The sequence below is a fragment of the Carettochelys insculpta genome, chromosome 19 (genome assembly GCF_033958435.1).
Source record: "Carettochelys insculpta isolate YL-2023 chromosome 19, ASM3395843v1, whole genome shotgun sequence".
Taxonomy (NCBI): Eukaryota; Metazoa; Chordata; order Testudines; family Carettochelyidae; genus Carettochelys; species Carettochelys insculpta.
The window spans coordinates 12,221,650-12,249,211 of record NC_134155.1 but is presented as its reverse complement, the minus strand read 5'-3'; the positions used below and the strand labels follow the sequence as shown (position 1 = coordinate 12,249,211).

The 27,562-nt window shown below is 45.2% G+C and overlaps 2 protein-coding genes across 4 annotated transcripts; both read left to right on the top strand.

Moving 5' to 3' along the window:
• Positions 1–9,069, top strand: EXO5 (exonuclease 5). Its single transcript, XM_075013795.1, is given in 5 exon segments — positions 1–2,713; positions 3,615–3,773; positions 5,762–6,002; positions 6,004–6,072; positions 6,074–9,069. Coding segments are annotated over 5 exon segments (726 nt in total). The 5' UTR covers positions 1–2,622; the 3' UTR covers positions 6,240–9,069.
• LOC142023139 (tapasin-related protein-like) lies at positions 5,926–27,562 on the top strand. 3 transcript variants are annotated; one of them, XM_075013794.1, is made up of 10 exons: positions 5,926–6,064; positions 9,082–9,142; positions 13,760–13,987; positions 20,297–20,572; positions 22,315–22,656; positions 24,443–24,769; positions 25,542–25,628; positions 26,079–26,095; positions 26,181–26,221; positions 26,793–27,562. In XM_075013794.1, exons 3-9 carry the CDS (start codon positions 13,969–13,971, stop codon positions 26,193–26,195), a joined length of 1,083 nt encoding a protein of 360 aa, XP_074869895.1. In that variant the 5' UTR covers positions 5,926–6,064; positions 9,082–9,142; positions 13,760–13,968; the 3' UTR covers positions 26,196–26,221; positions 26,793–27,562. The 3 variants fall into 3 exon arrangements, with proteins under 3 accessions (XP_074869895.1, XP_074869894.1, XP_074869893.1); XM_075013793.1 differs by lacking the exons at positions 5,926–6,064; positions 9,082–9,142 and adding an exon at positions 12,671–12,778 and having other exon boundaries at positions 22,396–22,656; XM_075013792.1 differs by lacking the exons at positions 5,926–6,064; positions 9,082–9,142 and adding an exon at positions 12,671–12,778.

The following is a 27,562-nucleotide window of genomic DNA, read 5'->3' as shown; positions in this document are numbered from 1 at the left end:
TCAGAGTGTCACCACCTGGTCTCCTCCCACGGGGGCCTGGGTTTGCTGCTGTCATACAGTGCCCCAGAAATGCCATGAGGGAATGTAGTTTGGCCCATGGCATCTGGTGGCTACAGTCTTGACATGTATCAGGGAGGTAACTGTGTTAGTCTGGGACTGTAACAGCAACGAAGGGTCCTGTGGCACCTTATAGACTAACAGAAAAGTTTTGAGCATGAGCTGTCGTGTGCATCTGATGAAGTGAGTCTGTGCTCACGAAAGCTCATGCTCAAAACTTTTCTGAGAGTCTTGACATGGGCTCTCTGTGAATGTCTTCCCCAACTTCATTTGCATCCTGCCATTGCTGTGGTGTCTTACTGCCTGTCTTGGTTTGGAGATGGTGCTCATCAGTAGGGAGTGAGGGTCTCCTCCCACCCCCCCGTTATTAGATGTAAATATTCCCACCCAAGGTACCTTTCTCTCAGGTTAATAGATCAACATAGTGAGGTCTGGTCTCTAGTGGACTTGGGGGAAGTCTGGGGGGCGGGGGCATGTCCTCTCTCTCTGGCTTTTTTAGGGGGCTGTATGTGCCCAGGATGCTTTTTTGGTGGAGTTGTCATAAAATGCAAACTGTTTCCTACACTCTGGCTTTCCTGTATTTGTGATGGGGCAGGCCGTAGTCATGGCTGGCCTGAGAAGGGTTCAATATTTTCATTAAACACATCAGTTTTCCCCAGACTCTCCTCACAGAGAAGAGATTTCCATCCATGATGATCAAAGCCTATAGCCAGGCAAAGGAAGCATTGTTGCTTTCAATAATTGGACAATGATATTGATCATCCATGTTTGCTAATTGTTTCAAACTCTTGAATATCAACATCTATGGTCCTTAATTTTGGTGTGACCTCCCCTAGTTACTCCTGCCACCAGGGAAAATTTTAAATGGCTAGAAATTGGGGGGGGGGGGGGGTAGGGATGCTCAAGAAAAAATGTTACAGAAAACTCACTGTGCCAATCCTCATTGTAGATGAGGGTCCCCTGCTGTTTACTGTATCTTTCATTGTCTACCTGTATCACCCAAGACACTCAAATAACTGGCATTTTAGCCATAAGTAAACTTCAGTGGCATTGTCTGTAAGTGCAGTATAGTGAAAGTAAATAGAAATAAATGCAGCAAATACAGTACAGTAAACCCTTGAAATGTACAATTTCAATTTCTGCTTAATCCGCATTAATGTGGATCAAGCGCGACTCAAAATCGCATCCCCCCTGGACCTGTGTGGCCCTGATTTTCTCTTTTTCACCCTCCCGCCCCCATCAGCCCTGCTCACCACTCCTTGGCTACGTCTACACGTGAAGCCTACATCGAAGTAGCCTATTTTGATGTGGCGACATCAAAATAGGTTATTTCGACGAATAACGTCTACACGTCCTCCAGGGCTGGCAACGTCGATGTTCAACATCGACGTTGCACAGCACCACATCGAAATAGGCGCAGCGAGGGAATGTCTACCCGCCACAGTAGCACACATCGAAATAAGGGTGCCAGGCACAGCTGCAGACAGGGTCACAGGGCGGACTCAACAGCCAGCCGTTCCCTTAAAGGGCCCCTCCCAGACACACTTGCACTAAACAGCACAAGATACACAGAGCCGACAATGAGTTGCAGACCCTGTGCATGCAGCATGAATCCCCCGCTGCAGCAGCCAGAAGCCCTGGGCTAAGGGCTGCTGCACACGGTGACCATAGAGCCCCACACGGGCTGGAGAGACAGCGTCTCTCAACCCCCCAGCTGATGGCTGCCATGGAGGACCCCACAATTTCGAAGTTGCGGGAAGCGGATAGTCTACACGGTCCCTACTTCGACGTTCAACGTCGAAGTAGGGCGCTATTCCGATCCCCTCATGAGGTTAGCGACTTTGTTAGGTTAGCCTAACGTCGAAGGTAACTTCGAAATAGCGCCCAACGCGTGTAGCCGCGACGGGTGCTATTTCGAAGTTAGTGCCGCTACTTCGAAGTAGCGTGCACGTGTAGACACAGCTCTTGTGTCCAGCTCTGGCCCTGCTCGCCACCTCCCACCCACATCCCTGGTTCAAACACCCCATCCCTCAGCCTCAACCCCCTCACAGCATGTGGCTCAGCCTGAGAATGGCCCCCCTGTAGCTGCTCCTGCCCACCTGCACATGGCCCTGATGCAGCCCTGTTTCAACCACACACACCTAGTGGTCTGACTCCCCACCTGAGAATGGCTGTAGCGAAGCCACCTCCCCGCCACCCTCTGTGCGGCCCCAGCGCAGCTGTCTAAGCATGGCTGTGGCTCAAATGCCCCCCCTTGCATGGCTCTAGTCCCCTGCACACACACACACCCCCTCCAGCTCAGTTCAGCTCTATCCTGTGCACTATGGGAAAAACTGACACTACCTGTACAATACTACTGATGGTTAATAAAACAACTTCTGAATATGTTTTTGTTTTTTAATCTTGGTAAAAGGCCATGCCAGCATGTGCATTGGTGGTGAAGCTCTTTTACCATGTGTCACAGTGACTGGCACAATGGGACTGAGAGCTCAGTTGAGCCTTTGAGACGGGACCTCCTTAAATTAATAATCATTTAATCTGTTTTGAAATTGGAACTAAAAGCCTATGACAATGAAAATACATACAGCCAGCAGGGAAGATTCTCAGGCAATAAGAATACTGAATCTTCTTTCTGCAATTCCAATTCCACAAGCAGGTCCGTAGGCAGGCAAAAGGCATTGTTGTAATTTTTTCTTTTTTGTGATGTGCTTGTGCATTTTTATCCTAACGCTTGTTGTGATCCTTGTGCTGTCTTAATAACCAATAGAGATTATCAAGACAAAAATATTCATTTTATATTCCCTTGTCTGAATTTTGAATAACCATCTTAGATTATGAAAACTAAAACTCCTTGAGGAGGCATGCAAGCATTCTCTTAATCAGGCATTAAATGCAAATTCTTAAAATGCATCATTACTACAATTCCAAGAAGTTTGCAGTGTTAAGTATACATCATAGAACACTAGGACTGGAAGGTACCTCGAGAGGCCATCAAGTCCAGCCCCCTGCCCTAATGGCAGGACCAAGTACTGTCTAAACCATCCCTGATAGACATCTATGTAACCTGTTCTCAAATATCTCCAGCGATGGGGATTCCACAACCTCCCTTGGCAACTTATTCCACTGTTTGACCACCCTGACTGTCAGGAACTTTGTCCTAATATCCAACCTAAACCTGCCTGGCTGCAGTTTAAGTCCATTGCCTCTTGCTCTATCCTCAGAGGCCAAAAAAAACAAGTTTTCTCCCTCCTCCTTATGACACCCTTTTAGATACCTGAAAACTGCTATCATGTCTCCCCTCAATCTTCTCTTTTCCAAACTAAACCAGCCCAATTCTTTAAACCTTTCTTCATAGGTCACGTTCTCTAGCCCTTGTTGCTCTTTTCTGGACCCCCTCTAGTTTCTCCACACCTTTCTTGAACTGCAGTGCCCAGAACTGGACACAATACTCCAGCTGAGGCCTAACCAGCGCAGAGTAGAGTGGAAGAATGACATCCTCTTCATTCAAAGCCGTGCTAGCCTCATAAAACAGATGGGTATCTGCTTTTGTATTCCAGGTGGCTGTGTGCTGGAGCTTCCAGTATGTGGAGTAATAGAAGGTGTTTTCCTGATGGGAATTATTGATGAGCTATGCTATACTGCCAAGGGTGAGCTGGAGCTGAGAGAGCTAAAAATGTGAGGCTGGCCATTTATGCCTTCTGGAGTGCAGACAAAGATTCTTTCCAGGTGGGTAAAACACCTCATATCCATGGAGGGGTGCTTCCGGAGTAGAGTTGCCCTAAATCCCACATCTGCAGAACATTCCTGCATTTTGATCAGCAGTCCCACATCATGCATTTACACACAAATGTCCCATGGGTCTGCCAATTTAAAATCCAGGGTTCCTGCAACAGGAGTTGCCAGCAGGCTCCATGTCCCGCATAAACTTTTTGAAAATCTGGCAACTCTACTTCAGAGACGAGCTTTTGCTCAAATAACATGCAACTGATGGGGAGAGAAGAGGGAGAGCTATTGATTATTAGTCTGTTTACTAAAAAAAAGTTCAGGTTCAACCTCTCTAGTCCTGTACCCTCAGGACCTGACCAATGCCAGATGAGAGATTTTGCCGGACCACAGGAGGTCAATATTGTCTAGCAGCATTACAACACTTCTACTGCTTGCTGGGCTCTTAGAAGACATTTGGGGGGTAAATCACAGCTAAAAACCAACACTGAGAATCCAGACTGGTGGCTGGAAACAAACTTTATGGGGCCACGGGAAGCTTGACCACCCCATAAGTGATTGTCTGGCTAGTTAGAATCATGCCAGATTATGGATGTTCCTGTACTAGAGAGGTTCAACCTAAATTCTGTAAGACTTTATATGTATATTAGCCCTCTTATACCAGAAACATGCTATAGATTGTTCAAATTATGTATGAATTGTAGCCGTTTCTGGAAAGAAAGGGAGTGGCTGTGTGATAACGAGTAGCCATGTTATGCAACAGGTTAGGACAGGAAATACTCAGTTGAAATCTGAATGGGAACTTTGTGTAGGTGGAGTATGACATCCCAAATCAGAGTTCAGATTTTCAGACACTTTCCATTCACAGCCTTTCTCTTGGGACAAGAGGCATAGGATCTTCATAGGCAAGTTGTCAGGACACTGGTTCAACATCTGCAAAAGCTGGAACTCTGGCAGCCTATAGCCTTCCACAGACCCCTGGTTCTGTACTAACTTCCAGAGACATAGGTCATTTACTCAGCTTTTACCAGCAAATCCCATGACTGTTGGATTGGTTGTGCAATATTAAGCTTATTTCCTGGTGTCCCCTATTAAGGTGATTCAAGCTGTTGAAAAGATTTATTTGGTTGCCCCAAAACTAGAGCAGCTGGGAAAACCTCCTCTTTTAAAGTGACTGATTAAGTGTCATTCTGTCAGACTTTTTGCTCAGTGCTGAACACATTGTATTGTATCTATAAATAGCGTCTATCACCTGCACCTCTGTGGATCAGCAAGTTGTGCCTACTTTCCTAGGCTACTAATTTATTTGGAGGTGATCTGTAACCCTATGGAGAAGGCTGTTCCTAAGTATAATGTATTCACTTTCAAGGGTATAGTGCACTGACTAGCCTGATAGTTTAGGGTTGGGGTTCCCAGGCTAGGGTGGGCTGTGCTTACTATCTGACCTGGTAGTATGATTCCCAGACCACCCTCACACAGACCTGCTCCTGCTTGTCCTCATCTGACCGAACAATAGTGTAGCATGGACAGAAGCATGTTGGGCTAGCTGCTCTGAGTAACGAGCCCCTCTGGACCTGGAGGGCACGTACTCCAGGAGGCTCACTTGTGTCACTGCAGGGTGTATTTGCTCTGATAAGTAGAAATGGAGTCAGGGCCATTGACTGTGTTCAGAGGGCATGGAGGTAGAGAGCACAGTTCTTCTATGTCCTGGTGGCCCTGGGCAGCATAGCCCAGGTGGAGGTGAGGACTGACTGCCGGAGGGTAGGTCCTGCCCCTTCCAAGGGGCCCAGAGCCAAGCCCCGCCCTCATCTCTACATGGCCTGGTGAAATCTGTCACCAACTCTGAGTGGAATATGTCTGTGCAAGCTGCATTCACTCCTGGGTATAGGCGTAAGACATGTGAGTTCATCCCATTTTTTTGCAGTCTTTAAAGCATGTTGATGTAGTGGACTGTTCAACTAATCTATTAATTTGTCTCCCCAACCCACCTTGCAGGTCTGTTTATATAGATACGTTTTTGATGCCATGGTACAAGGAGACCTGAAACCTGATGTTATCGCCAGTCACAACCATCTGAGGCCAGACAAGATGCTGGGATCGCAAGTTTGGGAGTATGCCCAGAAAGTAGGATTCATGGTAACTTCCTTTGGTGACCTCCTGGAGCTGATGTAGCTAAACCTGACGCTCTTGGACGTCCCCAACATTGACTGTTTGAAAACTGATTAGTCACCAAGACAGCAACACTCTGCTGGGGACAGAGGTGGTCCAATTTGAAAAAGAAAAGGTGAGGGAGAGCACAGTACTACCTTGCTTACTGGAAAGGACAAAGGGAGGTGCAGGGGATGGAAACTGAGGAAGTGTGGAAATGCCAATCATGCAGCTAATCTGAGATCTGTGATTGGCGAAAGAAGAGGGCCGAAGGGCCTGACCAGAGATGTGGACCAAAGAAGATTAAATGAAGAGAGTGCCATCCTCCTGTAAGGAGGTTCCACCTTATTGATGTGAAACAGTGCGTGCACTCAATTCACTAGGTTAACCTTTCAGGATGGAGCAGTCATAATACCGGTTGAATCTCTGTAATGCAGAACTCTTGTCCAGCAACATCCATAATCCTATCATGGGTGTAGCCAAATTTCCTGTGGTCCCATAAGGCTTGCTTACAGCCCCCAGTCCTGGCTCAGTGGTGGTTAGCTGTAATTCACCCCTAAATGTCTTCTAAGAGCCCTGTAAGCCTTCGTAATGTGCTAGACAATATTGACCTCGTGGGCTGGCAAATTCTCTTGTTTGGCACCAGTCAGGTCCCAAGAGCGCCAAACTGGAGAGGTTGAACCTGTAAGGGGCTAAAACCGTTACTTTACTAGGCAGAAGTCGTTGCACCAATTGTAAATCTGGCAGTGTGTTCACAATGTGACATTAAGTGCTCTTAATACAGGTTGAACCTCTGTCATCTGGCATCCTCAGGACCTGACTGGTGCTGGACAAGAGAATTTGCTGGACAACAGGAGGTCAATATTTAGCAGCATTACCAATACTTCCACTGTTGACTGGACTCCTAAGAAATATAGGGGTAAACTACAGCTAAATAACAGCACAGAACACAGAGCCAGGACTGGGTGGGGGGGCCGTAAAGCAACCTTATGAGACCACAGGAGACTAGGCCACACCGATGAGAAGTGGCCATTCAGCTAACTAAAATGGTGCTAGTTTACAGATGTTGCCAGGTGACAGTGCTCTGGGTTAGAGAGGTTCAGTGTCTCTAGTATTTTTCATAGTACCGGCTAGAGAGAGTGCAATCATGAGGCAAACTGTGCAAGTTTTTATTTCTCTGCTTCCATTTCTCTATCTGTAAAATCAAGGCAAAGGCCACCTATGAGTTCTCTGCAGGTTATTTAATTTTATCTTTGTGAAGTGATTAGAACCTGAAAAGCCCAAATTTTTTAATTTCCTGCTGCTATAAACTTATGTGGAGAAGGGTCCAGCTCGGGGCCGTGGAGTCTGACGCACCTAAAGTTGTTGCTTCATCTTTAATGCCTTTTAAGTAACTCAGGACTGAAGCAGGAGCCTCTTTCTCCCGAAACCCATTAGTACTATGCTGGCAGCATAGTCATATGAAGGCTGGAGTTTTTCAAAGGTGGTCTGAAATTGGCACCAAACTCCTTTTAAGTTTCTTTGAAAATCTTAATGAGATCCCAGCCCTGCAAAGTGCCTATAGGATGCTAAGTACCCTCACTCCCATTGATATCAGTGGGCCTGGAAGCCATTGATTGCTTTGCTGGGTCAGCCTCTTAATCCATCTGATTCCTTATGGAAGCCTTTAACTCTCACATTTTGTCTAAATGACATGGTCTGGCAAATTTTGTATCAGCTGACTGTTTAACATATCACTTGATTGTATCACAATGACTAAAATGTTTTAAGTAGTTACAAATAACAATTGACTAAGAATGTTGTTGTCTGGAGGTTTTTTCACTGAAATAAAATAGAAATGTTCAGTATTTCCATAGCAGGAAATTATCCTATTAATTGAAATGAGTGTGGTCAGGGGAAAACGAATCTCTTATTTTAAACTAAACTGTCAGTTTTGATTTGAGTGTGCGTGTACAGGGGTGAGCTAAGGGAAGAAGGAAGGAAAACTACCTCAAAACATGTTAAGTTTGCATATTAGTCAGAAGAAAATGGCCAAATATGAGCAGCCCAGATCCTCAACTGGTGTAAAATCTTAGATTGGTTCCTTTGGGCCTTAAAACTTATTCTGATCGTCTAGTCCTGGGGTCTGCAACTGAAATAGCAAAGAGCCATTCTTTCAAATTCAGTTACAAATTCAATACTTAAGAGCCCCAATGCATGTGAATAAGACAGTCCTTAATAAATAACGTCAAACCATACTTTGTCACACTAATCTAAGAACAGTGCACACAATGATTTGTACCAGTTAGGAAGCTGTTACACTCATCTCCAGGCTTTACCCCTTCAGCCCCCAAATCTACCTTCCTATCTCCAGGCTTAATCCCAATCAGCCTGAAACACCCACCTGCCCCTTTCCCCAGCGTTTACTTGCCTGGGATGAGGAGCTCTGTGTGCTGTTGCTGCTCTTCCATAGCCACCCCTTCTTGGTGCAGCTTTGGCAGGGCAGGGCATGCTTGGCTGCTCCTTCCCCTGTATGCGGGGTATGGGCAGCTCCCTGCCCTGCTGCCACTTAAGCAGAAAAACTCAATTCCATTTTTACTGCAGGCTTTAAGTGGTGGTGGCAGTCTCCAGAGCTGCAAGTGGAGTCAGGGGTGGCAGTGCTTGGAGCCCCAAGTGGTTCCTTAAGGAGCTCCAGGTTGTTAATCCCTGATCTAGTCTGATATTTTGTGTAATGGTCCATAGAACCTCACCCAGTAACTTCTACATCAAGCCTTTAACTTCTCATGTGAACAATAGTAAATACTCTTTTGAAAACCACCCAAGTGACACAATCCACCAGTTCCAGTCCCAATAGCTAATTACTTTCACTGTTTAAAAACTTGTGCCTCATTTTTCCACTTAATGCCACTGTTACAAAGCACTCTTATCTGTTGAAGAAAAGCACGGTTAGCTATTTATTTTAATCTAAATCTTACCTTCTGCCAATTTAAAAAGCCAGTACTATTCGAAAGTTCTTCCTTGCTTATAGCTTGTGTTCTAATCACTATTGTATCTTTGCTTAGATAAATGAAATAGATGAAGCTTTAAGTTTTCACAGTAAGAAATTTTTTCCAAACTGAATTGTTCTCCTAGATCTTTTCTGAATGCTTTCTAATTTTTTAATGTCTTTTGAAGTGTGGAGACCAAACCTGAACCCAGTATTCCAGTAAAGGTGTCACTAATCATGTATACCCAGGTAATATTACTGCCCTTATGCTGAATATTCCTCCTGCTTATATACCTAAGGATCATATTTGTTCTCTCTTACAGGATTTCACTGTGAGTTCATGTTCAATTTGTTGTGTGCAACCACACCAACTTTCCAGGATACAGCATCTTAAGTTTGACCTACATTCTTTGTTTCTAACCACCTTTAATTTGGCTGTATTAAAATGCAGATTGGTCAAATGAGCCACAAATGATTTCTATTCCAGGCAAGATGTGGAGAACAGATCACTGTGTGGCCTTTCTGGACACCAACTCATTAGATCAGCAGCATCCATGGGCTCATTGCCTGTTGGTGTCCAATGCCTCCCTCACTGTTTTGTTCCATCTTTTTTCCTGTCCTGTGAGTGCCTCATTAGATTGTAGTTCCCTGTTTCCATTGACATTTTGTAATGGCCTGAACACAGGCAAAAAACCTTGTAATAAGCAGGGTGGTACAACTTAAGGGTACTTTTCAATCACATTCTGCTCAGCTGAGCTAAGGATTAAAAAGCACATCTTTTTTGCTCATTGAGACATGTTAGAAAGGAAGGGGACTTAAAATTAGTTTTACTGGCTTATGGCTTGAGAACATGGGTGCAGCAAAAATGGAAATATGCTCATTGCCTCTTTCTATGCTGTACTGTGGGTATATAATTACATCTTGACCCCAAGCTATTAATTTGGTACATTTTTATAAGCCCTAAATACTCAGTGGTAAAGAGTACTCCCTGATACTTTAATGCTAGACTGTATATCAGTGGGTCATTTATAAAGTACTTTTCCTGTAGCTTTATTTGCTAGAACATGGTCTGTGACTCAGGAAACTTTAAGCCAGAAGGTGAGCAGCCACTCAGCCATCACTACCACTGAGCAGCTGCTGAGTACATGAAATGTGTTTTAAGACATTCATAAATCTATACTAACTCTAATCCCAGATTATCAATGTTGGGGAGAAACATGCTTATGTATTTTTTGCAAGTCTCACTATATTTGGGGTTTCTCTTTAAAGTCCCAGCTGCTGCGTTCATCTGAGTTATCTGAAAATGATTTATATTCTGTATTAACATAGGATGTAAGACCTAGCCCAGGAGCCTCTAGTGCTAGATACTGTAAAAATACAGGGCTCCCTACCCCCAAATAATTCAGTCTGAGGCCTTATCTACACTCAACTCCCCTGTTGATCTAACCTGTACAACTTCAGCTATACAAATAGCATAGCTGAAATAAATGGTGTGTTCCATGCAGTAAGGTCAGCAGACTCTTCTCCCCTGTTGATTCGAACTACTCTTCTCATCTTATTAGAGTACCAGAGTTGAAGGAGAGAGCTCAAAGATCAATTTATCATTTCTAAGCAGCCATGACAGGCTGATATCTGGTGATCAATTTCAGCAGCTGCGTGGCGAAGACAAGGCCAAAGTATCAGACAAGTGTGATGCAGAAAAATGGAGGAGTGCAATGAAACTATATTGGCAGTGGTTTTGGGATGCGAATGCTCCTTTTTTAATTTCTAAGTTTCTGGCTCTCCTGGTTAAGGAGAAAGACCTGGCCCCATGACTTTAAATGCTGCTGTAACCCATAAACCTACACCATGGGGGTGTGGGTCCTATGTAGTGGCACTTAGACTACATGTAGAGAGAAATAATGAGTCTCCTCTGCAGCCTTCACTGAGAGCCAGCTGCCTTTTAGCTCATGCAATAGTGCAGTAGTGTCCACTATGATTTTCCCAATCACCACCCGTGCCACAGAGCCAAGCGCTGTCTGCACCACGGCTGCTGACTCACCAGTGTCCATGATTGATTGGAGGCCAGGCCCCATGATGGGAAAGGTGTGCTGCCCCCTCCGACTACCAGGTGCTGTGGCTGGAAACTGCACTATCCCCCACTCCACCAACTGCTGGCCCATTTGGCTGGAGTGGCACTAACTGCTGCCACCACATGCTTTTCCTACAAAGTGGTGGGGGCACACATGGAGCAGAGGGCACTCTGTTCACCACACCCCAGTGTCCATTCACCACGTGCCAAATGGGAGGTGTATTGGACACCTTGGCAATAGAGGCTCACATGCTAAGCTCCAGCAGTTGTAGGTTCAGTGCTGCCTTTCCGTGTTATGCTGCAAAACCAAAAAACAAACAAAAAGGCACCAAATGTCTATTATCTTTCAAGTGTCATAATCAAGCATATGATAGTTGAGCACTTGGGGTTGGCAGCAGCATTCCCACAGCCAGCAGCATATGTTTCTACTGGTGGTACATGTAATAAAATTTATTCTGCTCACATGGAACCCATTAGAGGGAATGCTGGTTGGAGGGTTCCTTCATACAGTCCAATCCTACAGGCGTGAGAAGCATTCCAGTGTGACTTCACTTAGTGCTGTGTGGAATGCTGCTCTTTGTGGGATGGTATTTATGCCAATGGTTGCTAAGGAGGCCTCACCCAACCTTTATTAACATGGGGCAATCTAGAGGCTCCTATGACCTGTGACTGCAGCGCATCGTCAAAAACCTACAGCCTACACTAGAATATGATGCTACACTCCAGAAGGGCCTACGTGAGAGGCCTGTTCTCTCCTACAGACAACCTCCTAACCTAATGGAAATTCTCACTAGCAATCACAGGCCATACCACAGTCATACTAATCCTGGAACTTTTCCTTGGAACAAACCCCTTTGTCAACTTTGACCCCATATTTATTCTGGAGATGCCATCACTGGACCTAACCATGTCAGTTACAGGATTAGGAGCTCATTCTCCTGTACCTCAGCAAGTATTATACACGCCATCATGTGCCAGCAGTGCCCCTTGGACAAACACTTTGGCAAAGAATGAGTGGGCACAGAGCAGACATTAGGCATCTGAAACACATAAGCCTGTCACTGAGCATTTCAATGGTGTGGGCCATTCTGTTAAAGACCTGAGAGTATGCGTCCTACACCGAAGAGACTAACAGCAGATTACAAAGGGAGTTGCGTGAACTGGCATTCATGCTCAAATTTGATACAGTAACACTTGGCCTCAATAGAGAGGGCAATTGCAAGGACTGTTTCCCTTCCTTTGGTGTTGGTAATGACCTCAGGCAAGACAATTAGTATCCCCCCGCCCCCTCACTGCCCACCTTCAGTTCCATGTCAGGTTTGTTTTTGTTTTTGGCCCTCTGTGCTATATGCCTGTCAGTCTGGACTGGAAATGTGCTTGATCTGACAAAGTGGGTCTGTCCCATGAACTCTCATCACCTAATAAACTATTTTGTTAGTCTTTAATGTACTACAGGCTTAGCAGCACATACTTCTAAACCTGCTGTCCATTTGCACGTGCGAAATAAATCTTAGTGCCACTTAGCAGCTGCATCCACTCGTCCTTCTCCAGGGGCCAAGTTCTTTGCTGGTGTAACACAACTGACTTCACTGGTGAGAATTTGGTTCAGCTGTCATATGGTTGGTTCAACCAGCAACGGAAATGCCGCCCTGCAGTGTTTGTAGAGAGATTGTGACAGCCTCTTTAAAAGAAATGAAAGTGAAAGAAAAAAACAGGGAGCGTTAGGAAGCGGGTCTGTAGGGGCTGGTTCTGTAACTAAGGCAACTCCACTATGAATTTTAGGATTTATATGGCATTTTGGTTCCTCTGCACTGGTATGTACACCTAATATAGATGCTTGTGTTATAGTGTGATGTAAAATGAGCCTGAATCACTTTATATACTAAAGTCTTGCAGAGGCTGTTGGTTGCTGTAATGGTTTGTGTGCTGTTGTAAAGCTGAGTGTCTCTGTGTTGGACTGGGGGTGGGTTTAATTGGAGAACACTGCTGATCCCAGTAGTCTTGCTTTAATGTCATTGCTATCAAGGCTAAAATTTTCAAGTGTCTAGGGATTCCGGGGAAGACCTCAGTTTTTGGGCATCTGATGTGAAGGACTCAGACATCTTACTTTAAAAATCATAGCCTTAGTTTTGGAATAGACATGAACCCAAAATCTTAAAGTGAAACTCAGCTGAAACTGCTCTGTTTTGCCCAGGTTTAATTTAGAGTCTATTTAAAAAAAAAATTTGAGTTTGGCTCATTTATACCATCAACTTTAAAACACAAATGCAAAGCTTGGGTAGATGTCGCTGAATTTACATCAGTCTGACTATCGTTACTGGCTATTAATGAAATTTAAAGTGAGGCATGATTTGGGGATGTGCTAGAAAAAAAATGTATGTCTGAGCTAGTGAGCTCATTTTTAATTTCTGTAATATATTAATTTCAAACACTTATTTCATAACACAACTGCAGCTTAACTGCAAAAGAGCCAAACATTCCTTTTGTTATTATAATGCAGAACATAGGAGCTGCAGCACCCTCTGACTTAGTGGCTGACATTACATACAGACTTTAAAGTTTGGTTCAATGACTCTCAGCGTCCTTACATTAAACATTGTTCCAGCACCACTAATGCCTTTTCCTGCCCTCCCCCCGCATCTCCCCCAAGTAATATTCAAGATGCTATGGAACAAATGGAGTTTTTAAAACTGCATAGGAAGGGTGTTACCTATATGCATTTTTTGTAAGGAGTATTTTTATTGTTAAAAGATTCATAGTATTTTAAATGCATTTGTGCATGTGTTGCCTTTAAGGAACCCTAAAGCACCATAATGAAGTTGCCACAGCAGGTCCAACCTTTAGTCAAAGTAGGCAGCTTCCGTGCTTATTTGTGACAACTGAAACAATCCCGTTGTCAAGTGAAATCAAGTACACCAGGCAGAATGCCTGGCTCCTGCTGCGTGAGACAGAATCCAAGGACCCTGAGAGACCTCAACCAGAAAATCTTCCTGCTGATGATACAATGATGTTTATTGTACGCGGTGAGTTACCTGTTGAGCTAAGTACATTTGGCTCCCATTTAAGGTGTGGGGAAGCAGGCACAGACTGAGGCTTGACACAACCAAAACTGGGGTCTCCAAGTCTCTGGGCGTGTTGGCAGACAAATCTTGCCTGGAGGACAGCCAGTTTGCTCAGGGATGATGGCAAGCCAAAGTTGAAATGGTGCACACAGTTCATTTGTGGGTCTTCCATTCCAGAACCTTTGTGGGTCCCCAGGCGTGGACGCTGAGTTGTGGTGGGGGGGGCTGAGCATGGCTGATGGTGTTATTCCACCAGTATCAGAACACCGGTGAAATAATCTGGACTTTCCTGGTCTGGCATCCCTGGGTGCTCCAGGGCTGGAGTATTCCCAGGGAAAAGCTGGGGTGGGGGGCCTATGCTCAGCAACTCCACCTCTGGCCTTCCAGAGCACCACAAATAGCTGATTTTCTATGTTCAAGCTCAGAGAGGAAGGGAAGGAAGTGGGGATGGGCGACACTGGAGGGAACTGGCTTGAGGCTGTGATGCCTGAGAGGTGGGAGAAAAGCCCCTCTTCCTGAACACACACACACACACACACACACAAAGAAGCTTGACCTGGTGTTGCACAGGTCCTTAACTCAGTTAATTTTTGTTTTATGGAAAACAAAATGAAAATAAACATGCTTTGTTTAAATCATTGTTCTGGAAGGAGCGGTTCTGTATGCAGGTTGCCTCAGGGAGATAGGACTTCCCCAGCCCTCTCTCTCACTGCAGTAGTTTGGGGGCCAGGTGAGAAGTGCCTCTCCCTGGTCATTGCAGCCCCGGCACAGCTCGGGGAGGGGTGCATGTCCCCTGGCTGGGAGAGGTCCAGGCTCATCTGCCCCTTGCGCTCCTCAGCCAGACTGCGAAATGCATCACGTGCACTTCCCCTTTCTGCCCAAGAAAGGGGAACAGCCTGCAACCTCCCTGTATGAACTGGGAGGATTGGGAGCTGGAGCCTCTTCTACCCCCCCTCCCCCAAAAGGGTGCCAGAGGTGAGAGACTCTGGGCTGGGGCAGTCCCAGGTGGGTGGAGGGGTCCCCCCGCCAGCCAGCCTCTTTCACCTGCCCAGTGATTGTCTCTTTTCTGTATGGTTTAATGAGAAGCAATCCCATTCCAGGCATGTCCCATTTTCCTGGCACAACCAAACCATGACCTTGCTTTAAGTTATCTAAGAGGAAGCGGCATAGCAAAGTTGGTAGTCCTAGCTCTTACCATTAGGGTGCATTCCTGAACAAACATGCAAACGAATTCTTGAATATATAGTACACTCATATGCAATGTAATATGAGTAGTAGTGTCCCCCTTTGTGAGCTGGGGACTCCACATTGCCACCCCAAGAGTCCTGCTATGGGGAGAAATTGGCCATGGTAGTTACTTGAATGAATAGCTGCAGTATTCTACATTTGCCAGCAGATGGCATTATAACACCCTGCAATAAAACAAAGCAGCCGAATGTAGCACTTTAAAGACTAACAAAATGATTTATTTGGTGCTGAGCGTTGGTGGGGCAGACCCACTCCTTCAGATCAATTTCATTTCCAAATACATTTAGAAGTACAGAGGACCAAAAATAAAAAAAATTGCAAAAAAAAAACTTGACAAAGCAAATAGGATTGAAGAAAGAGCGTAAGAGGTGGGAGGATGTTAAGTGTCCTGTCTGAGATAATTACCAGCATCAAAGGACGGGAAGCAGTCGTTGCAATGCATGAGGTAGTAGATGTCTCTGTTCATACCATGTGTTAATGTGTTGAATTTGAATATGTACACTAACTCAGAAATCTCTCCCTCTAATCTGTTGTTAAATTGGCTATGTTCCAGGACACAAATTCTCAGGTCTTTAACAGAATGGCCCACTCCATTGATGTGTTCACTGACCAGCTTATGTGCCAACAAGGCCCTGACACTATGTACATTGGACGGACTGGGCAAAACCTTTGCCAAAGAATAAATGGACACAGCACAGACGTAAAGAAACTCAATACACATAAGCTGGTCTACTGATCTGTTAAAGACCTGAGAATTTGTGTCCTGGAACACAGCAAATTTAACAACAGATGAGAGTGAGAGATTTCTGAGTTGGAGTACACGTTCAAGCTCAACACATTAACATGTGGTGTGAACAGAGCCATTAACTACCTCATGCATTAGGAGGACTGATTCCATTCCTTTGATGCTCATAATTATCTCAGACAGGACAATTAACATCCCTCCCCCCACCTCTCACCCCGTTCTTCAATTCCATTTGATGCATCAGGTTTTATTGCATGTTTTTTTCTCTTTGGTCCTCTGCATTTATATATGTCCGTCTGTATTGGAAATTAAATTGATCTGAAGAAGTAGGTTTGTCCCACGAAAGCTCATAACTGAATAAATCATTTTCTTCGTCTTTAAAGTGTTACATTGCTGCTGCTTTGTTTTGTTGGAGTACAGACTAACACAGCTACCTCTCTGTCACTACCCTACAATAAGTCTTGTATTCCAACACAGGGCTGTTGATGTATGTCAGATTGTTTTCTGTGTGCCCAAGAACCCTGACTGGCTTCAGAAAGTATTTTTGCAAGTGAGAACCCTAACAGAAGGATGAGCGTTTTCTTCCATGAAAGGGTGACAGTCGAGTGAAGATCAGAACAGTATGCTTTTGACATGAGAGTCCATTTTTTTGTGCATTTGACTGAAGAGTCATTCATAGATTCCCTCAGCTATTCTCAGAATATTGACTGCAACGCTTTGAAAATTTAGCAGAAGGAAGTTCAGGTTCCCATGGTGCTGAGGCCTACAGGTGTACAGCTACAGGTGTACACAGGCAAGTAAATCTAAGGAGTGGGAGTTACCAAGTACATGCAGTGGAGTTAGAAACACCTTGGGAATTGAGGTGATTCTTAACTCTGGCCCAAAACTATGGTTGTTCAAAAAGTTTACACCCAAATATTGACTTAATACAGCTTTGAAACTTTACTATGCAGAAGAAGAATGCTGTTCTGCCTTTAAATTTTTTTAGGCCATTGTGTTTCACACAATACTGTCATGTATTTGGGAATATTTTGTTTGTCTCTGCAGCTGCCAGATTGTGTACTTCTGGTTCCAAAGAAGGAATGTGGTCTACTGGTCTGTTCATAAATCTGGTGCTCATAGCTCTGAGGTTCTTCCATTGCTTTAGCCCTGTTATCTTGTAATACTTAATCATGGTCACAAACCTGTTTCTATCACCCAAGTCAGCGGATAGGATTCTAAATGGCAACAGGGAGCAGAGAGACAGTGTTGAGTAATTTTCACAAATCAGCAGTGGTCTAAGTAGCTGTTAAACTGAAGTTTTATTGGTAGATCTTCCTTATAACACACACACACACTCTCTCTCTCTCTCTTTCATCACCTTCCCAGCTTTTTACCTGCTTGGACACAACCTATCACAGAGATCAAATTGTGTGGTTTCTTTGTCTCCTTCACATGGAGGGTAACTTATAGGTTCGTTCCATGTCTCTTTATAGTTTGTGGTACCTTTTTTACTGATTCTTCCACAGTAGGGATGGGTAACTTTTTTAGGTCAGAGGAAAGCACCTGAGAAACTTATTTCTTTCAATAGCTGTAAGCCACAGGGAGCAGTTTCAAACACTGTCCCCACCCCAGCATAATCACATTGGCTGGTTTTTGGCCATTGGGCACTTCCTGCTTGAAACACTCCTCCATCAACACATGACTTCTGCCATGCCCCTGTGGGCAGAGAGCCTGCTTGTGAAATCAGCTGGGCTCCTGGCCAAGAGTCACCCAGATAGGTCTCCTCGATAGACCCTGCCTCTGGCAGCCCAGTTCGTCCCTTCACCCCAGCCTCTGCCCGGCCCCCCCACCAACACACGCACACAGCCCAAACCCTCTTCCCCTCCTGCACCCATGCCCTGTCCCAGACCCTGCACCGCTGGTCACATCCCTTCCTGCCCTAAGTCAAAGACCAAACCCCTGCTCCTCTCTTGTACCCCAGCCCCATACCCCAAGCTCCTTTCTGCACCCATCCTCCAGCACAGGCCCTGCACCTCCTCCATTAATATGATAGAAGAGTGCAGCCCTTGACCACCTTCCAAATTCTTGGCATTGCCCCCCACAATCAACTATTATTGCCCACCCACAAATATGGGGAGTGCCTGGGGTCACAGCCACTGCACATTAGCAGTGGATGGCTGGCTAGTCTGAAATGAGTTGGTGGGTTGTGTCTCAGGGCCTGGGGGACAGGTGCCCATGTCAGCCCCCTTTATAAGTGGTTTGTTTGAGTGTCCAGGCAGACAAATTGAATGAACCATGGACTGCAAAGCCGAGATCCTGAGTGGTGGCCCAGCCTTGCTTGGTGCACATTAGAATGGCTTTGTCCTATTGCAAGAAATGAACAGAAAGAACCTGATTTATCTTCTGCTCTGGGCTGAGGCACACGGGAGTGGTACTGCAGGCTGGGCTGTGTCAGTGTGGGTAAGCAAAAGACTTCAAGCCTTGCCTGAATGAGAAGAGGCTCTGCCTCTTCCTATGTAAATGCTCTGAGTGGGTTCTAGGAACACCTTTGTGTGCGTTGGCTTTGAACACTTTGGAAGTCAGCTAAGCCAAAGGTGGTCACTAGGTGGACTGTGGGCCAAATCTGCACAACCAAACACTTTTGAGAGGACTGCAAAATCTTTTTATTTACTTATTGCAATCATGATTGTTGTTGCAGTGTGAAAAAAATGTTTCTCTGGAGTCTGAAACTTGAGTATACTTTCACTAACAGGAAAGTGACCTTGACAAAACTAGCTTACACCTGTTCTGAGCTAAACCGAATTGTGTGTCCACCTGGGGAATTGGTGCGGCGTAGCTAGCACACTTTAAATTCACATCTTAGCTTACTGCACTCTAACCTCCCCATGTAGATAAGTTCTCAATCTTCACATTAAATTTAATTCACTTAGTGAGTGAGTAGTTAATCATTTTGCAAGAGTGGGAAGACAAATCTGTCAGGGTAAACCCTGTTGGGAACGTTGTTAGCTTGCACTGTAATATCATCATCACGTAAAGCTAATCACAACAGAGGGGGGATATGCAGAGTACATTTTGCTCGAACTAGTCACAACAGTGTAGGAGGATTCATTGCACAGAGGTGCTGCTTGGAGCCCTTTCATGCAGCGCTGAGCATGGTGGGAAAGGAATCAGCAGCAAAATTCAGATCTTGGTCCAGGGTTCAAAGTATTCCATGTGTTTAGGGGTTTGCTTTGGGTTTATCATTAGAAATATCATCATTGTGGGGTAATGATGAAGTGCCCTACTGTGTGGCTCACAAATAACATTGTGGCTATAGCAGATAACAAAATGTAGCAACAATGTAGTGCATAAAAAAGAACTCCAGGGACAAGAATACCTTATGTTCATAAAATGTTTTGTGCTACAGTGCACTCCCCAAAATAGCTCATTATTTGAGTGAACGCTGTTAAATTCCTGGGGGCTCTCTTTATTTGCTTCAAGGAATTGGTAAAATGAATTATAACGTGAGGAACCCTGCAGCTCACCTCTAGAAATTAAGACCTTTCCTTTGCTCTCACTTGTTGATTTGATGGCTTCTTTGGCAATTCTTTCAGCCAGGGCAAGATCTGTGAACTGTTTAAGTCCTTTCCAAGCCTCTGCACAGAAGCGAACCTCACTTTTTAAGCTCGTTCATGGGAATAAAATAGCAGTTAATTTTCAGAGCCAACTACTGAAACCTTCTTAGCGTATACTAATAATAACAGTCTGTCAGCTGTGATACTCATTTCAAAGATGCAGAAAACTGTAGATATGATTCCATTTAAATCTGGTTACTTTGCTGTAACTCCACTGATTGCTACCTCATTTCTCCTGATTTGCACCAGCGTAACACAGAGAAAAAACAGGCTCTGTGAAGCCAGCGTAATTGGCAGACATAGAAATGCACGAGCTATTCATTAACAAACAGCTTTTAGTCCTGTGAATACACAATCAGATTAAGGCTCCACCTCTGGACCTGGTTCCAGACTTTGTGAAGGCAGATACTTGAGCCTACTGTGCATGTTGTAAGAGTGGGGACCTGGAGAGAGAGGGTTTCCATTGTATTTGTTTGTGCATCTACTGAAAGTGGATTACAGCAGAGAGCTAGTAAGGTTGCACAGTGTTTGGGGAATGATGTGCACAAATAGTTTGACCTTTTTCCATGTTTGTTAAGATGAGAGAAGAGTCTAATTGGTGGATGTGGGGCTTTTTGTTTTTGTTTTGCTTGTTTGGTTTTGTTTTTTAGTTTCTTTTTTTTTTTTTTTTTCCCCCTGCAGAGTCCTCACTGGATATTCTCCAACACGTGGGCAGGGACACCGACAAACTTGAATGTCAGATTAGCAGGTACTTCACAGATAACACCCAGATCCTTTGGCCTGGAATACAAACGCATGTGGATAAACCTAATTCGTGGTTCACTGGCACCATAAAGCACCAGGCTGACAAATTCACAGTTACAGTCTTTTTGGTGCAATTGAGTGCCAGCAACGAGGCAGCGAAGCAAATCCCGAACGCGGCTTTTCACAGCCATCCAGAAAGATTCTTCCTTTCAGGTAATAGTGAGACCGTCGAAGACGCCTGGAATACCAACGATGCTAATTAATCGTAGTTTGCATTTCTATCACGCTGTTCCATTGTGGACATGCTTACATTCTACCATGTGAGTTTGGCATTGTAACGCCAGCATGAGAACGTTGAACTAACTAGCAACATGATATTTTTAAAACACCCTTTGGTGGGCTTGAAACAGGGAGAAGCAACTTTGCTAGAGTTGCGTAGAATCAAAATAGTGGGCCTCGTTCTGACATTACTATGGCAGTGTGGCCAGTTTGTGTGGCTTTATTTGCAGTGTCCTGATATGTGGTGGTTTCCTTAAAGCCCCAGCTCCTGGAATCTTCTGGAATATTCAAAACCACTATGCCACTGTACTGGCTAGTGCTCAAAACGTATGTGAGGTCAAATATTTTTCTCCCCTTTTCAGGTGAGAGACGGAGGCAGGGGGATGAATTGTCTTAGTGTCAGAACTGAAAATAGAATTCCAGCTCTGTGCCCAGTCTTCTCAACAATATTGCTTCCATATAGTTACAGAACACACACACACACACACACACACACACACACACACACCCTCTAATAGGAGGAGTGGCATTCTGATGTCCAGCAGGCAAATGTTTAACGTCTTTGCTGATGCCTGTTTATTGGCTGGCCTGCTCACATACCCACTGTAAACTGGGAATTACTCTCCTGATGTAGGTTCTGGATAAGCTTTTTCACATGAGGATTTTAAAGAACAGATACCTGTTTCCTGGTTATTTACTGGCATGAAAAATCTAGACTGTGTTTCACAATATGGGTTCATAGAAGCATAGAGCACTAGAACTGGATGGGACACTGAGAAAGCGAGGCCAGTCCCTGGCCCTCACAGCAGGACCAAGCACCATCCAGAGTCTCTAGACTAGGGTTTCCCAAACTTTATACAGTTGGGACCCATTTCCCCCCCGCAACCCCGGCCAGTACCTTTTTTTTGGCGACCCAAATATAGAAACACATTTTAAAAAAAGAATGAAAAATGGCAATGTTCTCACTGTTTATTATTCACACTAATAATAGCACATAGCGTTAATTTATATTTTTTCTGAGGACTGGTATATTTTTTTCCGAGTACCAGCACGGGGTGGGGCACAGACCACACTTTTGGCAACGCTGCACAAAAGCATTACTGATAGGTCTAGCTCATCTGTTCTTAAGTATCACCAGTGATGGCGCTTCTACAGCCTCCCTTAGGTTAACGAAGTCTCAGAACGATGCAAGGTGAGTGAGACATAGCTTTTATTGGTTCACCTTCTGTTGGTGAGAGAGAGAGAGAGAGAGCCAAGCTTTTGCGCCCACACACAGCTGTTCTTCAGGTCTTGCAAAGTAATTCAAAAGGGTGTGTGTTAAGTACAAGGTTTGAAACATTGCATTCTCTAATATCCTGGGACAAACAAGGCTATAATAAAACTGCATCAGAACTGTGGAACAGCAATGAATTACTGAAGTATAATTGTACCCATTATTCAAATGGCAAAACTGAGGCCCAAAGAGACATTAAATGCCTTGCCCAAGGACACAAAAAAGGTCAGTGGCAGAATGGGGAGAAATGTACTCATTTCCTGCTCTGAACGCATATAAATTTTATTCTCTAGCATGGTTTTGTGTATTTCTCTAAATGGAAGTTAGTACTGTGAGTGTATTTCATGCCATTGATCCAAAAAAAAATCTGGTTGCTCTGACAGTTTTATCATGTGTGTTACAGGTGTATTTTTAGTACGCACAGGTCCTTCTCTAATCCAGTCTGGCTTGAACAAGGATGTCCTTCTCCACTGTGCTTTCGCAGTTGATCACCACACAGCTGTCACCATCAAATGGATCTTACAGCCGAAAGGAGGCCAAAAGAAGCTGATACTTGCCTACAATGGCTCTACCAAGCAGGTGGAACACAATGCTAACCGGGCGGAGATGTTTCCAGCAGAGATCTCGAAGGGAAATGCTTCTCTTTTACTAAGAGCAGTGGAAATAAGAGATGCAGGATCCTATTACTGCTCAGTCTTTGTGTCGTCTCTTCTTGGGACACAGGCTATCCAGCTGGAAATAGTAGGTACGTGATTGTTTTTGTGTGTATTGGGCACCGCTCAAAATTTGATGATGGAAGGAGGTGTCATTTGACTGAATGGTTATGGGGGAGAAATTGTAGGTGTCTTCATTTAGCAAGGTGAGAGGCGACTTGCCTTGACATAGGAGCAGGTAATCACTCAACAATCACAGTATTCTTTATTTATGAAGGACCCTGCTGGAATTGAGCAAAGTGGCGGGGGTGGAATTTGTGTGGCTTTCAGGCTGCAGCCAGTCTGCATGCCATGTGATGGATTGCTGTTGCTAGTCCCGCCCCCCCCTTAGTTCCGCCACCCTTTAATGCTGTCTCTGAGGGATAAATATTGCTATGTCTGCAGCCATGTCTTCAAGTTTGAGCATTGGCCTGCTAAACCCAGGCTTGTGAGTTCAATCTTTGAGGAGGCCATTTAGGGATTGGGGCAAATAGATATCAGGGACAGAGCTTGGTCATGCTGAGAGGGCAGGGGACTGGACTAGATGACCTCCTGAGGTCCCTTCCAGTTCTAGGAGATGTATATCTCTAATTAAAAAAAAAATTACCTGGATGATCCACCTGCTCAGGGTAGAGGTCTGGTAGGGTCATGCAAAATCAACCTATCACAGGTCAGCAGTCAACTCCAGGAGATGGACAGGAGAAACTCTCCCATTGGTCGTCCTCAGTGAGGATGGCCACATAAGTCAGCTGCAGATAAGCTGATTCTACCTACTCAATTGCCATAGCTAGAATTGCGTATCTGCAATCAACTTACCTGCCTAATGTAGACCAAGCCTAATTCCATCAAGGAATAGAGTAGATTCAGGACCAGCGCCAGATGCTTGGGTAGCTCCGGCATCAAGGGCTGTGCTCGCCCAGGGCTCTTTCTATAACAGAGATAGCTCTGCTGACGCCTTAGCCAATGGAGCATCCTTGGGCAAAGCCTGCAGTTCCGCCAGGTCATACCCAGCTTTTATTAAAGCTGCCCATATTACTTGTGTCATTTCCCTTTTCTATGTTAAATGTCACTCCTGTGGGAGATACGTGTCCAAGCGTTTTTTAAAGGTTTCATGTCATTCTTCTCAACTGGCCACCACTTAAATGTGCGTCACAAATAACACGCTATCCCATGCGGTACGTTAGAGACTAACAAATTGATTAGGCCATGAGCTTCCGTGGGTAAAACCCACTTCCTTAGGTGGATTTGGAGTGGAAAAACATAATCCAGGGATTACCTAGCGGGGGGAGGGGGTAGGGAGGAAGTTACCTGTCATTAGTAGGACCATATAACGAAGCAAATTAAGTTGGATATGTGTCATTCATGCAAAGATCAAAGGTGGAGAAATTGTCTTTAAGCCACTTAAAATCTTTCTTCAGGCCAAGGTTAAAGATGTTACATTTGTAAATGAATTCTACTTCAGATGTTTCCCTCTGTAGTCTTGTGGAAAAAAATCTTTTGTAGAAACGTGTGTCTCAGCGAGTCTGAAACCCCCAAAATAAGGGAGACACTCGGCTCCCTGTCTGATACAATTATAGCAATGTAGGAAATGCTACAATGTCATGGGATTCCTTACTTGGGTCAAGTGAACTTCTGTCTCATGACTGTGCGTTGCTGGTGCACAGTTTTCAGAAACAGAAGCAAGGGAGACCAAATTTGTGCAGCTGGGAAGTAATTTTGGGGCTAGAACAAGTGATATCTTTTGAAATGAGGGATTCTAAATGGCTGTATTTGAATCTTGGGTTCTGTTTATTTTTAAATGGGTAAGGCTGCAGCACTGTAATGACTTTCATTCATCAGAAAAGCCCACGGTGACCCTCAACGCAGACGTCCTGTCTCTGGTGGAAGGCGACGAACACAAGCTGGTCTGTGACATCAGTCACTTTTACCCTCTTGATGCAGAGGCTCAGTGGCTTCAGGAACCGAACAAGTCAGGGATGCTCCCACATGTGGTGAATCACGTTCTCTTTAGCAGTCACAGGCAGAACAGGGATGGGACTTACAGCTTCTCCAGTTACTTTCTGCTTAAGGCCTCCCTCGGGGATGATGGGCGTAGGTACACCTGCCGGGTGGAGCACCAAAGCCTGAAGCATCCCATCAGGAAAAGTCTGACGGTGCACGTGACAGGTACGGTGTTCACCAGAGGACACAATTGCTGCCTTGACGTCTTACCCCATGGCAGAGCTCATCAGGACTTAGAATCAGAGAATCCTGTAATCCTAGGTCTGGACGGGACCTCAGGCGCTCATCAAGTCCAGCCCCTCCCCCCCTGCCCACAGCAAGCTCCACCCTAACTAAATTATCCCAGCCAGGACTGTGTCAAGCCGGGACTTAAAAACCTCCTGGTGTTTTTCATGCCATAGAATCATTTGCTGGGATATTTTTTTTGTTTTGTTTTTGGTTTTCTTCTTCAATTTTCCAGAAATTTTCACAATAAAATGTCCATTTCTGTAAAAAAAAAAAAAAAAAACCTTTAAAACAGAAAAGTAAAGAAAAATTTACCACAGTTGGATTTTGGCGGGGGTGGGGGGCAGAGAGTGGGGGGATAGCGGTCTATAATGAGTGGCTTTGTTTTGTTTTTAACAAAAATCAGTGCGCCCAGGGCAGTAGCACACATGGCAACACAGACGGTTCCTACTCTGACAAGCTTACTTCATTCCCTGGGAAAAGCAGAGGTGGAAGGCACAAAATACATGCCTGTGTTGCCATGTTGCTTTGAACACCTTTCCATCAGGCAACAGAGGAACAGCTCCCGGGGGGGGGGGGGGCGGGGAGGTCAGTTAACACACACACATGTAATAGGGCTTTGGCATTGTAAATTATAGCTGTGTCCTCTTAGGGGGCATCACAGGGGGTGGTTCTTCTCTGCAAGTCATTGTTAAAATTTATCTATGGACAGAATCTACCTCAGCAACTTGGCTCCTTCTCCTGCTATTGGTCGTCCTGGCTGGGTGTCTTGTTGGGCTGTTGTATTATCTTCACCAAGGTAAAAAAAAAACCAAAAAAACCACAATGTTTGAAAACCAGATATGGGGGGTAGAAGGGAATTTGCTGGCAATGGATTCATGGCCATTCATTATTTATTTGTGCTGGTGTAGCACTTAGGAGGCTGTGCTAGATCAGGACCCACCTTGTGCTGAGCATTGTAACAAGTGTCTCTGCCCAAAGCGGCAAGCGACAGGTAGACAGAGCTACATTAGGGGAGCACAGCAATAAGAGAGGTCAGTGTGACAGACCACCAGCAGCCTGAAACATAGGATCAGATCGCCAACTGGTGTAAATCAGCACAGCTCCATTGCCGTCAGTAGAGACGGGCATGTGTGAGTCTCAAAGCTGTAGCTGTGACCAAGTTGTTTGGTTGTGACAATAATGTGGGGGGGAGGGGGGCGATAGTTCAACCTTCTGCCTGACCCATCTCTTTCTTTTCCACCCCCAGCGAGGAGCAGCGCTAAGGTACGTTTGTATGCCGTTTCCACATTCCTTCCAGGCTGTTTCCGTTGTGCTGCTGGCTAATGTGTTATGTCTGTTTCAATTTCAGCCAAAACCTTACTAGAGCACAAGAGCTTTCGGTCCAGTCAGGTAAGAGGCACGAGGTCCCAGCGGCAATACGCGATAGCCAGTAAGGGTATGTCTACCTGCCCGTGGCCTCGAGTCTGTGTCAGCAGAGCTGGGGCTCAGGCACCCACACTAGAAATAGCTGCATGTGTGTTGTGGCTTGGGCTGGTGGACAGGCCGTGAAGCTGAGGAATGGGGTGCGGGGGGGGTTCAGTCAATCTCTGGGCCGGACTGGAGCTTAAAAGAGTGGCCTGTGTAGCTATTTTTAGCATGGTAACCTAACCTCTGCGAGCCCAGCTCTGCTGACCTGGGCTTGGAGGTTTGATGCCCCTAGTTATGGAGACGTGCTATTAAAGGTGGGATTTCAGAAGCACCTCACATCAGCCTAACTCCATTCTCATGGGACCCAATGGGCTTTTTAATCATTGACTTTGGCTAGTGCGGCGCACGCTGGAAAACCCCAGCGTAGGTCATTAGTGGAGTCAGCATAATTAGAGGTAAAAGGATCAGGAATCACTGAGCAACTCAGGGATGGGCCATAATTGACAGCCTCTACTGACAGTCTAACATATCCTTTTCCATCCCTTGTTTTTAGGGCGTGCTCTTGCCCATTTGAGAAATGAATCTCATCACAGAGAGTGGAAAGGAAAAATGTGCCTCTGACTTCAGCCTGTGCCGGATTTACACAAGTAACGAGACGGTGCATCTTCAAATGCTGACCTGTTTCTGTGTTGCCTGCTGCACTTTGTTTTCCAGTGAAATACTGAAGTCAATACAAACGAGCACGCGGCGGTCGATTTAGCAGGTGTTCTGTAGCCCTGCGAAACTGAGCCCCCCAGGAGATGGATTGTTGCAATGGTAGTCCCTTGGCAAATGTAGATATGACCCTAAGGCCCTACATACCTGAGATTCTGTGCTTGTGTCATAATCCTTGAGATTAGCAAAGGTGCTGGCATCCTACAAGACTACTTGATGACCAATTCGCTGAGGCCCTTCCCCGCCCCCCCCGTCCCCGGCAGCTGTAAAATTAGCCCCCCGTTCCAGTCTGAAATAGACAGTCAGAAAACCTTCAGAGCACAGGGCAAATCTGACCTTTCTATCCCAGCTATTTGAATATGGTGGGGGTAGGCAGGCAGGTTGGTTATGAGGGTGGGGACTTGTTGCAGAGACGGGGTTATTTGAATGTGAAAGTTGCCGGAGTCTCTGGTGGTCATTCACATTGAATTGTTCAGCTGCACTTGAGCTATTTTTGTGTCATGGTGTTGAGCTTGTGCCACTCTAATCAGTTCCTTGCTGGTTGTTTTAGCTTTGTTAAATGCCAACGGGTCATTAAACATTTACCAGCAATAAAGACACACAAGAGAA